The 17,066-nt window shown below is 37.7% G+C and overlaps 2 protein-coding genes across 20 annotated transcripts in view; one reads left to right on the top strand and one right to left on the bottom strand.

The window, feature by feature from the left end:
* The window catches only part of LOC133489935 (protein unc-13 homolog B-like), a 58,530-nt gene extending 47,290 nt beyond the window's left edge, over positions 1-11,240 (bottom strand). For all 19 annotated transcript variants that reach the window (XM_061799254.1, XM_061799260.1, XM_061799243.1 and 16 more), the window contains exons 1-2: positions 10,994-11,240; positions 3,513-3,542 (exon numbers count right to left, since the gene is read on the bottom strand). In XM_061799254.1, the coding sequence (XP_061655238.1) occupies positions 3,513-3,542; positions 10,994-11,015 (52 nt within the window). In that variant the 5' untranslated portion in view covers positions 11,016-11,240. The remainder of the gene's footprint in view (positions 1-3,512; positions 3,543-10,993) is intronic.
* A 561-nt stretch (positions 11,241-11,801) lies between these two features.
* On the top strand, positions 11,802-16,198 carry stoml2 (stomatin (EPB72)-like 2). The gene is made up of 10 exons (XM_061747654.1): positions 11,802-11,995; positions 12,284-12,436; positions 13,244-13,343; positions 13,462-13,520; positions 13,593-13,694; positions 13,781-13,915; positions 14,949-15,093; positions 15,237-15,316; positions 15,396-15,524; positions 15,602-16,198. The coding sequence occupies exons 1-10, from the start codon at positions 11,954-11,956 to the stop codon at positions 15,701-15,703; spliced, it is 1,047 nt and encodes a 348-aa protein (XP_061603638.1). The 5' UTR covers positions 11,802-11,953; the 3' UTR covers positions 15,704-16,198.
* Positions 16,199-17,066: the final 868 nt, after the last annotated feature.

Raw genomic sequence — 17,066 nt, forward strand, 5'->3', positions numbered from 1 at the left:
CACACACACACATTATATATATATATATATATATATATATATACATATATATATATACATATATATATATACATATATATATATAGATATATATATATATATATATATATATATATAGTACAGCTTTCTACCAGGGTGTAGCGTGGCCGTTGTGACTAAGGGAGAGGCTACTTTTATTCACAAAGCAGTATGTAGAGAAAAGCAAGCCTCCATTTAAATAATCTAAAAGAAAAATAACCACCTTGATGGAATATTAGAAAATATTTGGACACACCCATGCATGTTGTGCGTGTGCGCACATTCACACAGTCACACAAACACACACCACACACAAACTATGGGAAAAATAAGTAAGGCATCAGCTGCTCTGTTGCAGCCTGGTCACACTTTCAGGTTACCCCAGAAGCACATTTGAAACATTTACCCTGCCTGTAACACAGCAGCCAGTAAGTCAACAGAATGAATTCCAAAGACATACAAAAGGAATCCTTTTTTACTGCCTGAAACAAAAGAAATTGCACTGAGTATACCAATGACAGAATCTAAAAGTGCTGTTGTGTCTACAACGGCAAAAGTGACAGAGCACAGACCTAATCAGTGTCTCATGGGGACAAAAGCCAAAGAAAATACATTATTACAAAGGAGCCAGGGGGATGTTCAAACCATTCTCTAATTCGATTTATATCATTAGCCTAGGATTTGTGCCACACATGGGCTGGCTACCATGAATAGAAGAGATGAGATAAAGGAAGAGGATGTATGGATTAGATAAGTAGCACTTAGGAGCTGTATGGCTTTTGAGGCAGGTGCTATCCACTATAGGCTGGCTGTCACAATTGGAAGTAGCATTGACCTAGCACAATAGCGAATGACCTGAGCATGACATGGTGGGAACTATGTTGATAATTACGTATATTAACCTAGAAAGTGCACTTTTCTCAGAAGGTGAGAGATGAGATGAAATGATTGACATAATTAAACCATTGTTAATAATAGGGAAAGGGCATATTAATAAATACATTGACTGTAGGTGATCATTTTCAAAAATTGTGGTGATTTTGGTTAATTTAATTTTGATTAATTGCATCTTTGAAGTAATTGAGACAAAGATGGAGAATACATGACAGCAAAAGGTGACATCAGTGAGGCTGTTGATTTAGGCTATCATGCTCACTGATAACTCGATACTGGCAATGGAAGGAGTTGAGAACATATTCTGATATCCCTTCATTCCAATCCTACTATTGGAATGTGCAAATGTGGGAAGACAGACATACAGACACATATTTAAAAAAGAAAAATAGATAAAGTACAGGTATTGCTATACTGTTTTAAGATAAAAGATTTAAAAAATAAAATAGGCGTCACTCCCAGCATTCACACCATGTTAGAACTGTAATGTGCAGAACAGCATTGGTGGCATTATTATATAAGGTGGCATGATGTTGGGCGAGATACTTGGACCCCCACAGACCATCCACTTATCAAATAATGCATCTTCTTCATCCATTATTGAGCGATACAGTCTTTTTTTAAAATATTTTTCTTCATAAATTAGTCAGGAAAACTCAGGCAGCTGGAAGACTGACATTTTGAATTCGGAGCTTTTATTGACAATGCATTGAACGGAAGGAATATCTGGGACTGCTTTTCAACCTTTGCTGGTCAATTCATCATTCTCCAGTCTGGTTCTGTGTTGAAAACATGTACAAACCCAGACACACACGTCTTATCAAGCTCCAGTTTCCTCAGTTAGTCAGTGGAAAGCCAGGCAGTAGCATATCCAAGGTTACTTTAAGTTGGACACATTCCCCAGAAACCTAATGTTCCAATGAGGCCTCACTGAAGGTGTGGTGAAAGTACAATGCAAATACAGTTAATGTCACTGACAAGCCCTGTAAACACGGAGAGGGGAAAAGGTCAAAATTGTTCTGTACTTAAGCAGAAATAATAAGAAAGACACGACTAATGACAAATTCAGACATTGCTGAATGTTTGCTGGACAAACAAAAAAATGTATTTCCTTTCTCAAGGTCGGTTTTTAAATTATTTGGCACAACATGCTCTGTTTGATGCACATTATGCTTCCTTAGAAAACCTCAGTGGGCTGGGGACATGCTAACTGTACAGTTAATACCAATTTATTTGGACAATAAAAAAAACAGAAACCACACATCTATAACCATATAATGAAACTGCTAGCATTTAAAAATATATAGAATTTAAAATATTGCTTCTGGCAACAAAGTCACTTACAGATACAAAGCAGGCCGAGAACATAAGTATATAAAAAGTCTAAACACCATGTTCAAAGTCCAGGTTTATGTGATATTAAAAAAAGGTTATACAGTAGTTTACATTAATAGTGGAAAACGTTTTTGCATGACTTATTTTAGTCTTATTTTTTAATATTACAAAAACCTGGCATTTGAACAGGGATATGTAGACTTTTTATATCCACGGTATGTTTGCATTTGTCTATTAGAGACAAGAGGATTAGGTGAATTATCCATGATGTTTGCTTTGGGGCAGGTGTTACACATTGTGTGGTCACGTCACAAGGCTTTAAAAAATAGGTGTGATGTTAAACAAGGGATTGGCATAGGAGGAGAGCACAGAGATTTGGACTGAGCAGCCAGCGATCTTAAGTCAGCTGCACATGCTGGCATCCTAGGACGCAAGGTTATCCATCCATCCATCCATCCATTTTCTGAGCCGCTTCTCGTCACTCGGGTCGCGGGCGTGCTGCAGCCTGTCCCAGCTATCATCGGGCAGGAGGCGGGGTACACCCTGAACTGGTTGCCAGCCAATCGCAGGGCACATACAAACAAACAACCATTCGCACTCACATTCACACCTACGGGCAATTTAGAGTTGTCAATTAACCTACCATGCATGTTTTTGGGATGTGGGAGGAAACCGGAGTGCCCGGAGAAAACCCACGCAGGCACGGGGAGAACATGCAAACTCCACACAGGCGGGGCCAGGGACTGAACCCCGGTCCTCAGAACTGTGAGGCAGACGCTCTAACCAGTCGTCACCGTCCCACCACGCAAGGTTATATCATACAAAATAAAATCTTGACTACTAACAAAGCTACATCTTTGAAAACCATCTACAGGTCCCCAAGTAAATTGTAAAGAAAAAAAATAGTATAGAATATGTTCTGAACACTGAAGGACATTTGAATTAGAAGGGACGGTCTTTCCCTTAACTTTTGAGCATTGCGCTTCCAAATATTTAAAAAAACAAAAAAAAAAAATCTAAATTGCCTTAATCACAGTAAGTCCCATATCCTGCTAATAGATCTAAAAACCAGCCAACACGGGTCAAAATTTAAAAAAAGCTATGCATGCTTATTACAAGTCTCTATTACAGTTAGTGTGATACAAGCTTCTCAGCAAGCATTAATCCACCTAGGATGACGTTACCCTACCTGGCCTAAACTAAACTAAGGCAAAGAGTGAAAATGTGTAACCATGCAGAAAATGAAAATTTGTGAAAATACTCACCTGAAGGTCCCTGGAGCTTGGCTTTTTTCACTGCAAATAAAAAATACCGAAGACTTTTAGTTATGGACCTGTATATTGTAAAGCTCTGTTTATTGTTTATCATGTCATTTAAACATGAGTCAGAATCACAGCTCAAATCAAACAAATTATTGTTAAACACAGGTAAGGACTACAAAAATCAGAAACATAAGCCCCTTTCACAATGCAGAAATTTTAACTGGCAAATACAAACTTTTGAAAGAACTTGGTGTGTTAACAACAGATTCTTCCCAAAATAAAGTTCCTTGCCTATTCATTGCTTTAAAAGACATTACTGGTTTTGAATGGGTTTGGTCTGCTGTGTGCATGCAAAACAAAGGGCCAGAGTAACTTTTTGTTCCATAGATTTTAAAGGGACACTGGCCAAATTAACATGCATGGTTTGATTAGTAATTAGTTTAGCTTGGAAAAGCGCTTAAAAGCTGAGAAATACACCTCTATGTTGATTTATTGTACTTTTACTGCAAATTTTCAATCTAACGGGCGCGTTCATATTGGCTGCTAATCACGAAAGTGACAAGACGAGTGCTTCATCTTGGCGGTTTGGTAATTAAATATGAATCCCCTGCGACTCATTCCTGCTGATTGTTGACAATCAGAAATCCAAGTCCTAAGAGATGAGAGAGCAAAATGAAGATGAAGGTAGGCATGGGAAGGCCACATTCACAATTACACTGCACAGGCCGTATTTATTAATTTGTTTAATTTTGCAATTCCAGTCAAAAAGACAGAAGTCAAGCAAGCTGCAACGATTGTTCATACTATGCATTACTGTAACATGCTGCCAAAGCGCTGCGAGGACACAGTATGAACTATCTTTGTCGCAGCCGATTTGACTTCAACTTATTTCGTGCCCGAAAACATGGACATGCGGCACTGCATCGTCCTCATCCGAAGGAAGATATCTCTCTGTAGGCCTATTTGGTCGTGTTGGTTTGAAACTATGAGGCCTAATCCTTTCAGGAACGATGGCAGAGGCATTTGCGAAGTCATTATCAATACTAACTGTGCTTAATCGGCCACATGTGATGTCACCATATGGGTCATCTGGTCATATGTTCAATAAATATGGCAGCGCCGAGTACATTTTTTTTTTTTTTAAGTTACTTAATGTGCATGAAAATTCACCATACATTTTAAAATTCTTTACAACAAAAATATGAACTTTTCACTGCTGCAATGGAAAGTAAAGTATCCCTTTAACTACCGTACATGTTTGTGGTAATTTCGTTGTAACAGGGCCTATATTTAGACATGACTACTGTAACGTCAGGAGCAATTGTCATTAAAGCCTTACAATGTCATTAATATGCAAACGAAGGAGCCGTGCCTCATGACACTATTACACATAACAATAAGCACGTAGACACACACACACACACACACACACACACACACACAAACTTGGCTGTTTTTAGCTCCCTACTTGGCTGTTTTTAGCTCCCTGCTAAACTGTTTGTTTAGCAGGGAGCTTTCATCAAAAAAATAGAATGTTATGTTATAAGTACATGTCCTCCTGAATCACATAGTGAGTTTAATAAAGATATAACAAACGTTACAAATGAAGATGTACTCATGATGAAATGTACTCATTTCTGCCATTACATTACAGAGGTTGTGTTATTGTACTCATCATTTCCTGATACCAACGTAAAAAGTATACACACCCCTGTTCAAATGTCAGGTTTTTGTGTTGTAAAATAATTTTGACCAAGATCAATAATTTTAAAATTTGTTCGACCATTAATGTGATCTAGAATTTGTACAACTCAACTGATTTATTTTTGTATCATTTTGAGAGGGGAGGTGAAAATAAACAACTGAAATAAACTTGAATGTGATTTACTTGGATTTGATGTTGAACTTGCTTCCTTCTTGGCTTGATCACCATTGCAAAAGAGATGTTCTGTTTTAACTGGTCTTTTACCTGGTTAAATACAATTTAAATAAAATATCTAAAAATAAATCCACTTGCACATGGATCCACTCCCTCTTATAACTGGCATGAGGTTGTGTTCAGCAGTAACAGATCACGTTCAAATTCATGTTCAATGGGAGTCCACACACACGGCACCATTTAAATTTTTAAGTGGAAAAAAATGACTGAATGAAGAAGCCGTTTGCTGACCAGACTTCTTGATAGTGTGAGAGAGAGAGAACAGAACGTACCCCAGAAGATGCATTTTACTTGTTACCATAAAATGGGGCTAATGTTGCCATATGCCCTGTAGCATCCCTGGTTGAAAAGATGGACTCTCCAACTGATGGTTCACAATCTTTATTGAATAGCCTTGCATGTGAACACACCGTAAGAGCGACAAGAATTAACAAATACAATCAGAAACTCTTAATATGTTTTACCTTATACGTATGTTAGACCTTATATGAATTACTATTACCATAGATTTTTATCCTTTAACCATGTAATGTATTTTTTTCATACATTTAGTAACCCTTTTAACATTGCCTTTTACCTTTTATATGAATCATCCAATGAAATAAAACAGACATATTGCTATTATCTTTGACCTGATATTAGCATTGAACCTTGCCAACATTACTAAGCATGGGTTTTACAAAAGCCCGCTAGTACCCTCGAGTGGGTGAAAACCGTTTGACTGCAACACTTAGCAGCATATTATAAATGTCATAAAACACAACAAAAGTTACATTTATTTTACATGACAAAAACTAATAACAACTTTGTTCCCTCATCAACCGGGTGTTAAGGGACCAAAATAATCGAATAATTACACCTTAAATTTAGCTTAAGCTCCGTTTTAACCAAGCAGAACACTTTTCTCTGCACATTGGCATTCGCACTGTTCTATACTTCGCGACAATAGCTCCCGATTAACGACAAATTGTTGTTCAAAAGTATTGCTATGACAATGAAAACTTAGGAACCAATTTTACAATAAAACAAATATAATTAATTTACATACATAGCCAAAATAACAGCAAAACCTTCTACAACATACCGCAAGGTGTTTTCTCAAGCTAGAAGTGGGCTGAAATATCCAATTTTGGGCAATGACAAAACTATGCTGCATGTTAAAGCTGTTGTTTTTCATCTTGTGTAATGTAAACATTGATTGGTCCGTGAAGCCCAACAGAAGACTTTGTGTGCGGACATGTGACTTTCTTTTGTCGTTTTGATTGGTGAATTTGAGTCAAACATCACTGTGGTAAACACGGTGGATTGGAACAATGGCGCCCGACGTGGAAGTTGAATATGCAAGTCTAAAAATAGATCACGCACTCAATTATTGATAAATGAAAGAAGCAAGCGGCATGTAGATTATTGTAATGGAGTAAAAGTACTGTTTCTTCTAAACATAAATACTCAAGTAAAAGTATGCTTCATTAAAACTACACGGACAAGTACAATTTATCCAAAATGTTACTTGAGTAGATGTAACAGAGTTAAGTTCCTCCCCATGGAAGTACACTTTCAACATAACCCAGAACACCAACTTTTTTATTATCCGGACAGACCTGAAAAGCTGTGTCACACAACAGACAGCTGGTTAACAAACAGATAACTAACAATGGCACATTAAACAACAGGGAGTGGCTCAGAAGGGCATTAGCAAAAGAAACAAAAGCAAAAACAGACTTAACAAAAATGTTAAAATATGAGCCGTGAAAAAGGTTAAGTGATTGCTTTGGTTTATTTTTAGACTGACCATCTTTCCTCCGTTAATGCAGCTATAGAACAATGTTTGTGGGATTGTGAAGTGCTTTAGAGGGGATTAATAGTGATTGCTGTGGCAGTGTTCAGGCATAAAACCGACTAAAACCTCTGGAGCCTTAGATGGCAGACGGGAACGAAAAAGGATGATGGAGGCACAAACGGCACATATATTTTAATGTAACATCTCCTGGTCTGTCAGTGCACACTAACAACTTGTTTCTCGAAAGCCATATGGTTTTTGGTTCATTTGTTTGGGACTCAATTGTAAAAGGTTCCAAAAATAACCAATTTGGCTTTTTTTTTTTTACCTTGCAATTTATTAATTGAATGGGGTGGAAAGTGCCATTTTTATGTCTGTTTAAGTAAGCAACAACAAAAAAAGAGATATCCTTCTTCATATAAAACTCTTTAAAACATGTACGCTATATTTTAAAACTAAGACGACTGGTCAAAAGGGGTATGACCAAAAACCGGCAAAACTGTCATGTCAATCTCAAAAGATTCCTCACAACTGTGAGGCAGGTGTGCTAACCAGTTGGTCACAGTGCCGCCTCCTCTCTTTATTTCATTAAAAAAAATAATAAATCATCATAATCATAAATTAAATCCAACATAAATCAAGCTAGTAGCTAGTGCAGTCCTGTTTTAATTAGTTTTAAATAGTTTTGACTTGTTTATTGGACTATAATACGCCAACTAAAACCAGATCATAACAATATTCAGAGTCACTACCATGTACAGTCACAGTACGTGATAATCAGTCGAAATAGTGTACATTCTAATCCAGTTATAGCCAACAACTGTGCCGCTGCATTCGTGCGCTATGAGAAATCAGATCAGGTGTGCCAAAATTATTTACTACAACAATTGTACTCTCTTTGTTCTATGTCATTGATTTACAGTACTATAGTGACAAGCAGAACAAAGAAATGCTCTTCCACAAGATGGCATACGGTACGATAAACCAGTGTTTCTGCCTGTTACCATTCATACAACCGACCAATAGTTTTGTGTTCTACAAAACAGGTCCATAGTTCACGAGTAAGAACATTTCAGAGGGCAAACTGAGACTAACGTGATAAAAGGACCTTCCCCAAACTTTTCCCACAATGTTGGAAGCATAATTGTCCAACAGAGATTTGTAGAATGAAGAGTTAAGATTTAGGAGTAACTGAGAGGTCAAGCCCACACCCGATTGAGTTACTCTTTCACTTAGAGGCCTGTCCCAATTGCTTTGTCCATATGGCATAATAACATTTCCTTTTCAGGTTGTTCAACACAATAGGAAAAAAGTCAAATGAACACCAGGATTATGCTGTATTTGCGGAATAACTGGAACAGGAAGTGACACTAGACTCCCCTAATGCTGCCGGCAGCAGTGCACTTCCGCTGGTGCTGGTGGCTATGATCAGATGAAGAGAGACAGAGAGCATGAGAGAGAGCAACAGATGGTCAGGGGATTACACCCACAATCTCTCAGCGCTCTCCCTGTCTCACTGCCTCGTTCTCGCATAATTTCACTACACTGCTGCTCGACACACTAAACCACTCTACATGCAGTTGTGTTATTTCTAGTCTTGCGGGGAAAACATTTTCACACTTATCTGAATCATTTTCTTACATCTTAACGATCTGGACTCCAAGGAAGTGTTGTGCTTATGGATAATGACCATACAATGTGAACGCAATCTTGCTAAAATACATTTATAAGGTGGATCGACAAAGAAAACCACAACCAGTTTGTCCTGCACTGGAGGAAAACAGAATTATCCTTCAAGTCCAGGTACCCCTGACTTCAGACCTAAAGTAGCAGACGGCTAGAGAGTAGCTAACGCCTGGATAAAGTGCTCGAGTTGACAAAATGTCCTTTAGAATATTGAACATGGACAACTGAAATTGTGGAGTTAGAGCCTTGTGAATATTATCAGCTCAAAATGGAACTTGGAAACTTTTCAGAGATAAATTATACACTTTAATTGATTAAATTAATGTTTTAATAGCATCACCGCCATTAAAATATATCACTTGGTTGTTGCTGTTTACATTCTCTAATGTCATAAATTTCATATTGTATGGTTGCTGTTATGTTATCCTTTGTTTATATTCAAAATATGTCACAAATACAGAAAATGGTCCAATTTAAGATTACAAATATCAACATTCATTTTGTTGCACAAACGCTGACCCTACATGGTCTGCCAAATGTCACATCATTACTAGTCAAAGGCGTGAAGATGGCGACCTTCACGTAGTTCACCCTGAAGGAAACTCTATTTCAACTAATGCCATCAACCAGAAGAGGGCACACGGAGCTACAACTGTAGTTTCATCCTGCATACTTTCAAATTATTCAGGTTTTTGACATACAATATTCCCACTTTAAAGGGATAGTTTGAAATGCAATTTCAAGTCCAATTCAATCCAACCTTGTACAACAGTTTTTGACACAACTTTGAAACATCTCTCACAAACCATGGTCTATCTGGATTTTGAAGTGACTGCGTAAACGTTTCTCTCTGTTTCGAGGAAAGACCCACACAATTGTAGATACGGCCAGCCTCGAAAGCAAACCAAGACAAATTGCTCCTCTGATATTATTACTTCACTTCATCTTGCAAAAAGTATGACTATTCTTGCCATATTATGACTGTCCCCCCCCCCCCCCCCCCGCCAAAAAAAAGATAATATATTAATATACAACCCCAATTCCAATGAAGTTGGGACGTTGTGTTAAACTAATTAAAAAAAAGTATACAATGAGTTGCAAATCATGTTCAGCCTATATTTAATTTAACACACTACAAAGACAAGATATTTAATGTTCAAACTGATTAAAAATTAAAGTAATTTTATGGCTGCAACACGTTCCAAAAAAGCTGGGACAGGGTCCCAACTTCACTGGAATTGGGGTTGTAGAATATGACTTTCTTCTTGTAAAATGAAACTTGAAACTTTTTATTTTGGAAATATACTACCTTTTCCTTCTGTAACATAAAACTTAGTTATGGTAAAATTACAATTTAATTTTACATTTTTTTTTTGTTTTCTTTCCTTTTCAGTGTGACCCGAAAAATACATCCTGGTAGAAGTGGATCAAATTACAGAGGGGTGAAGTCACAAATTTCAGCACTGTACTGTATTGCATAATATGCTTTGAAACCACACACACACACACACACACACACACACACACACACACAAACACACACACACACACAAACACAAACACACACACACATTAAATGGGTTACATCAGGATTTTGTAGTGTGTATGTGATTATGTGTGAACAAATGTTCATTTGCACAGATAGGGCATACTTGAATTTAAATTGGACTGAGTCATAAATAACTCTTATTTACATTTTTAAAAAGTACTTTGAGTCCTATTCTGGATACTATCGTTTTTAATGATTTATTCAGAATGAACGTAAGGATAACACGTATTTGTTCATGAAATATTCATGATGTTACAAACGCAATTTCATACTCTTGACATAAATATAAAGGCAGTGAGAGTTCCATTGAAATCAACAGAATGGGGACGCTCGTCTATGACAACTATAAATGTAACAATTCATATTCTAACACCACAAATAGCATTCTAGCGCTACTTAAGCATATGTTCTACACATCCTGTACAGTTTTAATGGGTTTTTCAAGCTTAAAGTGAAGTGCAGTACCCCACCATGACATATAGCAAGTTTTAACCCAGTTGAAGAAATAAATAAAGCAAAAACTTACTTACCTCTTACACAAAGTAAAGACATTGGCAAAGCGCTTCCAGCAACAATCCAGGAGTGTCAGTCACTTTGCACTTTGGAAAGAAAGTACACGCTTAATCGGAATTTAGCGAATGTGGTAACATGGTAACCTGTAATTCATTATCATTATTGCAGACGCTTTCGAATTCGGGAAATAAAGTCGGCTTCCCAACACGGGACTACAGGTACTACCGTGAAGATTTTCAGCAGCCTGATCGTAAACCTGAGCAAACAGGGAGGAGACAGGAGAATCAGAACAAGTGATTAGCGTTTTATTTAGCCAATGAAAACTCAATGTTTACAAAAAGGCGTGGTCAAATAAATGTGACCAATGATCCTTGGGATGCTTCGAGGAAGAAACAGGTGACGCAGGCATAAAAAAGAGCTGAATAAAGCTAGATTTATGTTTATAAACCCTATTCAAATGTCACTTTTGGTCAACCATGGGGTCAACTACGATACACAAGAGCAACAAATAAAAGAAACTGCAAAATATGAACTTTAGAGAAAAGTCTGACAATTCTGAAAAGGAGCGTTAAAATAAACTCAATGGCGCCACTATGTGCATCTAGTCGTTAACTACATTAATCTGACACTAACCGAAAAAGGTGGTGATACCTACTTACGTCTACAGTCCTTAAAATTGCAGTATTTGTTGCCATTACATATTTTTATCATGTGGCTCATGGTTGTGTAGTTTCATGGATTTTGTTTTGCGTTACAAATACACCCACAATTGTCGTTGTTTACTGCATCGTAGCGGAACTATAGACGCAGCCTTCTTGTTGTGGCCCTCGTGGCGGACTTTTTACCGTTGCACCAATGATATAACTTCCCTCATAGGTCACACACATGAGTGGGGAGTTCCATTGAATTGAGTCGAGTTTTATACTTTTATTTGAATTACAGTTTCACAATACAGTCATTCCTTTCTAGTTTACACGATGATACGAACACTGTGTAGCAGCGGCAGGGCTCTTCTCCAGGTAAAATCAAATCGTAGTGCATTTGCTGTTCTTTACCTGGCGCAAACGTGCACAGTGGGAACTCAATTGGTTGTCGAGCAGGAGACGCACTACTTAACCATGACTAAAGTTACTCAATTATTTGTGACTATGCTCTCTACCGAATTGGGCTATATGAAGATTTTAATTGATTTTCTTTTAATGTATTATGTGACATTTGCCGTTCAGTTTGCAGTCCTCAACCCGCAGTGTAATTAAAACAACTTGTCGAGCCAATTTAACGAGTGTGAATTTTTGTGTGTTTTCTAGCAAAGCAGACGAACAGCGCCGAGATTGTGGGTGTCCCCAGTTCAGCAGCGATGGGCGTCAAGTCTGCCTATGAACACGGTGGTCCTGTTTGTACCCCAGCAGGAAGCGTGGGTGGTAGAGAGAATGGGTCGCTTCCATCGCATCCTAGAGCCGGTGTGTTTCACTTTTTTTTACTCAGTCCACCAACGAAGAGGAAAATTGCATTAATACAGTGGCATTTTATGATTGAGACCTAGCAGATTCCCTTATGAGCAAGCATTTTGGCAACTGACAGCAAGCCAGATTTAAGCAGAATCCACATTATGTGTGTGATGTTTCTTTTTCCAGTATTTCCCAACGTTTACTAAGCCAAGGCACATATTTTATAGTGGAAAAAAAAATCTCAAACGAAAGGAAATAAAAGTGTTGCTAACATAAAGATGCAAGTCTTTGCATTCATAAATTCCTCTTGCGAGAGCATACACATTTAAATAAAAGCACTGTGCTTTTGTTTGGTTATATTTTGACTTCATGGACTCGCTGGATGTGACCTGGTCTGTTGAAGTATGACAGGGCTGGGTGATATGCCCTCAGAATCAAATGTCAGATTTTTTAGATTTTTCTTTAACAAAAATCAGATTTACAATTTTCTTACGTTTTTGTTTCCCCCTTCAAGAAGCAAGGCAATGCAACCTCTGCAAATTATAGGTGACTTGGACGCACATACCTCAGTTCAAGAAATTCTAATATGTCGATAAAACAAACAAGTTGGAAAAAGTGAAGGTGCTTTTGTAAACTACCTCGTTTCTGTTCGCAGTCATGTTGTCAGTGTAATCAGTGAGTGTGTGTTAGTTTTAGACTACTAAAACTGCTAAGAATTATTTTTTTTTATAGCGTCGCAGCAACTACTACTCGGAACTGTTTGTTTAAACGATTGTTTGTACTGCACTCACTTATACTCTTCTGATTTACCTCTTTTAGGGGTTAAATTTCCTCATACCAGTACTTGACCGAGTCCGCTATGTGCAAAGTCTCAAAGAAATTGTCATCGATGTCCCCGAGCAGTCTGCAGTATCTTTAGGTAAGTCACTTTGTCATGTATTTCATGGTGTGAAAATTGTCACACCTCGAGCCCTCTAACAAAATTTTGAATTAAAGATGTTTGGATATCTTTTGTAAGTGTACTTTTGTTTTTTCAGATAATGTAACTCTACAGATTGATGGAGTTCTGTATTTAAGGATCCTGGATCCTTTCAAAGTAAGATTTTAAAATGAATGTAATAATTTTCCTGCTCTTATTATTTTTTTTAATCTACATTGTTCACTGCAGGCTAGTTATGGTGTTGAGGATCCTGAATATGCTGTCACACAGCTAGCACAGACCACCATGCGTTCAGAACTGGGCAAACTCACACTGGACAAAGTGTTCAGGGTAATGACATGCAGTTATAGCTCACTTTGTTTGTATCCTGCCTGTAAGCAACAACATAAGAACAATATGGATTGTTTTGTCTTAAGGAAAGAGAGTCCCTTAACGCAAACATTGTACACTCCATCAACCAAGCTTCAGACGAGTGGGGAATCCGTTGCCTGCGTTATGAAATTAAAGACATACACGTTCCACCTCGTGTGAAGGAATCCATGCAAATGCAGGTGAGGTTTCAAGGAGATTTTAAAGTCGCCCAAAGTGTTTGTAGGCATCTATTTATCTATCAGATGTGCCTCATACCTTCCCTTTTCAACATTCATAATTAGGGGTAAGTGAAAAAATCTATTAATTGATGCATCACAAATTGCAATATTCACCGTCAATTTAATATTGATTTAGGGAGTCCTCTGAATCGATTCACCATCTGGCTACTGGAGGGTGCAAAAATCTACATGTGCACACTTTGCTACAGGAAGAAATGAAGGTGGAGATGTGATGATATTTTTAAAAAAAAGTTGAGGTTGATCACAATGTCCAAGAGGTATCATTTAAGTTTACATGCAATTTTTCAGTGTTCATACAGAATTGTTTTTGACTATTGTATTCCATATGCACAAATAAGTTACTGTGCACAATTTTATTTTCAGATGTTTTATCGATAAAAAAAAGTGTGAGGTGATACCACATATGTTCATATAAACAGGATAATAAATAGTGACATTTTTTCAACAGGTACTATTAATTATTTGTGAGTGAGGTGAAGAATCTGGTGCAAACAGGTTGGAATTGGTTGAGGAAAGTGTCGTGTGTGTTATGGGAGAGAAGAGTCTCTACCTCTCTGGATAGCCAACCCAATTCCTAATTCCCATGCAAGTGTAAAACAGAAATAACCAATCTTAAAATCTCGAACAATAAAGGCTTAACGTTGATAAAAAAGTGACAATGCATATGGTGACGCTGCTTACTTTGAATGTGCTTATTTCATGTAATTTATGTCAGATTTTTCCTTACATATTTCTTCTCTCAACATCCATTGGTGAGAGAGCTTCATTTGGAGTCATGGCCAAAGAAAGACAAAAAGACAGTCGATCCTTTGATCAAGCAATATGCTTGGCATCATGCATGACAGAGGTTCAAACGTTCAGGTTTTGTGAGACATTAGAGACCTTTTTTTTTTTTCCCCTCCTCAAGGGAGTACGGCTTCAGAGATGCTAGGTCTGTTGACCAGGTGCACGGTTTTGTCGTACAATGCTCTAGGTGGAGGCTGAACGTAAGAAGAGAGCCACGGTCCTGGAGTCTGAAGGGACAAGGGAATCAGCCATTAATGTTGCAGAAGGACATAAACAATCTCAAATTCTGGCCTCAGAGGGTGAAAAGGCACAGCAGATCAATCAAGCGGCCGGTAGGTGCCTTAGATAAATCATCTTCCATTATGGCTAGAAGAAGTGAACTTTAAAAAAAAAAATTGTTTCTAAACTGTTATTCGCCCAGTGATTAACACAAGGTAATGACTAACAGTTTACTACTGAAACTGTTTTCCTCCAGGTGAATCCCAAGCAATCTTAGCCAAAGCTGAGGCCAAAGCCAAGGCCATCCGTGTACTATCTGATGCCTTAGCTGAGAAGGTAAACAGTATTTTCATGGGTCATCTTTGAATGGGATCAGCCCAATTTGAAACCTTTCCTTGTTCATTTTATTGTGCAGAATGGAAATGCGGCAGCCTCACTTAGCGTGGCTGAGCAGTATGTGTCTGCGTTTTCCAAACTTGCCAAAGAGTCCAACACTGTCCTCCTTCCGTCAAATACCGGGGACATTAGCAGCATGGTTACACAGGTATGCATGTGCAAACAGACAAAATGTTTTCTGAAATAGTTACCTGTACATTACTCATCGTATTTTCCTACCCTCAGGCCATGACAATTTACAGTACATTAGCAAAGGCAAGTCCAAAGATCCCACCGGGGGAGGTGGAGAAGAGTGAAGATGTTTTGAATCAATCAGAATCCAAATAGCAGAGGACATAACCAATAAACTCAAAACACAACACAAAGCTGCATCAGAGGAACCATGATGCCAATGGATGGCCATTGAAGTGTTGTACTCGCAAGTAAGATTACAAACTATTTGGATGTCTTGGCTGGAGTTGCGGGAGTGGAATGTTAACGGATTCCTGTTTGCCAGTCGCTAACTGTCACATCAGCAATTGTTCTGATTACAGTGACTTTTGGATGCTGCTCATGTTTATGATTTACTGCGGATCCCATCTTCATTTTCTGGAAATTATGCTTTCTCTAGTAATAATTTTTAAGTTTCTTTGGTTCTTCAGTGTCAAAAGGTGATTTGGTAAAACTTTGATTCACTTCACAGAAATATAAGTAAAGAAGGCAATTTTTCAATTTCCTAGTTGAGTTGCAACATGTCTGGATGTCTTGGAATGTTCCTGTGTGTGTAGTAAATTCAGTGTGTCGTATTAAAATAAGCACTAAAATAAATTCAAACCTTTTAAAGATTTGTATTCATTAGTACTTTCATTTTATGTAGTCAGTAAATAAACACTGTGCCCAACCTTCAAATCTGTATTCAGTCCTATTTATGGAAGTACTTATTAAATTTCAAAGATATTTTTGAGCCCTTTTTTGCTCAAATTGTGTTTTTCACATGAGCACAAGTACTGTGGGGAGTAAATATGTCAAAACACTAAGCATACTATATTTGTGTGCCATGCAAGACTAAATTAAAATGAATGCCTTCTGCAGGTCTAATGGTGTGAAATGTAATTAGTATTTGAAGCAGTTAAAAAAAAAAAATCCAAAGTGCATTAGAAACGGCTGCATTTTCAAAATGTTTTCGAAAAAATGTTAGTGTGAACAACCCGGTTTAATTTGTGATTGCTTAAATCCAAAGTGCATTAGAAACGGCTGCATTTTCAAAATGTTTTCGAAAAAAATGTTACTGTGTGAACAACCCGGTTTGATTTGTGATTGCTTTGTTCTTAAAACAATTACAGCTGGGTGAATCTATTCCGCGTTTGATTATGTCAGATTACACGCTTCAAACCAATGGACTGCACGCACCACTTCCGTGTGTGGGACGAGGCTGCGTGCTAACTTCTGGTTGCCAGGGAAATACAGAGCGATAACAATGACAGCATCAAACGCTTCAAAGTATACTCGCTGTCTGCTGGAATTGTGTGGTTACAGAAAATGACGTAAAACAGTTATAATTGTTAAAAGTACCAGTATTACTTTTTTTGCAACGTACATGCGTGTGCACTGTGACTTGCACGGCTTGGAGACACAATTTTGTTTATGGAGCAGTCACGAAAAACAATCAACTATAACAAAGTGCACTGCATGAATATTTAACATTAATATA

Source organism: Phyllopteryx taeniolatus, chromosome 15 (assembly GCF_024500385.1).
Source record: "Phyllopteryx taeniolatus isolate TA_2022b chromosome 15, UOR_Ptae_1.2, whole genome shotgun sequence".
Taxonomy (NCBI): Eukaryota; Metazoa; Chordata; class Actinopteri; order Syngnathiformes; family Syngnathidae; genus Phyllopteryx; species Phyllopteryx taeniolatus.

What these genes read in the sequence shown, in the direction of transcription:
- stoml2 (XM_061747654.1), top strand. Translation starts at nt 11,954, where the DNA reads ATGATACGAACACTGTGTAGCAGCGGCAGGGCTCTTCTCCAG. An exon ending in TCCATCGCATCCTAGAGCCG is followed by an intron (nt 12,437 to 13,243) that starts GTGTGTTTCACT and finishes TACCTCTTTTAG; the next exon opens with GGGTTAAATTTCCTCATACC. An exon ending in GCAGTCTGCAGTATCTTTAG is followed by an intron (nt 13,344 to 13,461) that starts GTAAGTCACTTT and finishes TTGTTTTTTCAG; the next exon opens with ATAATGTAACTCTACAGATT.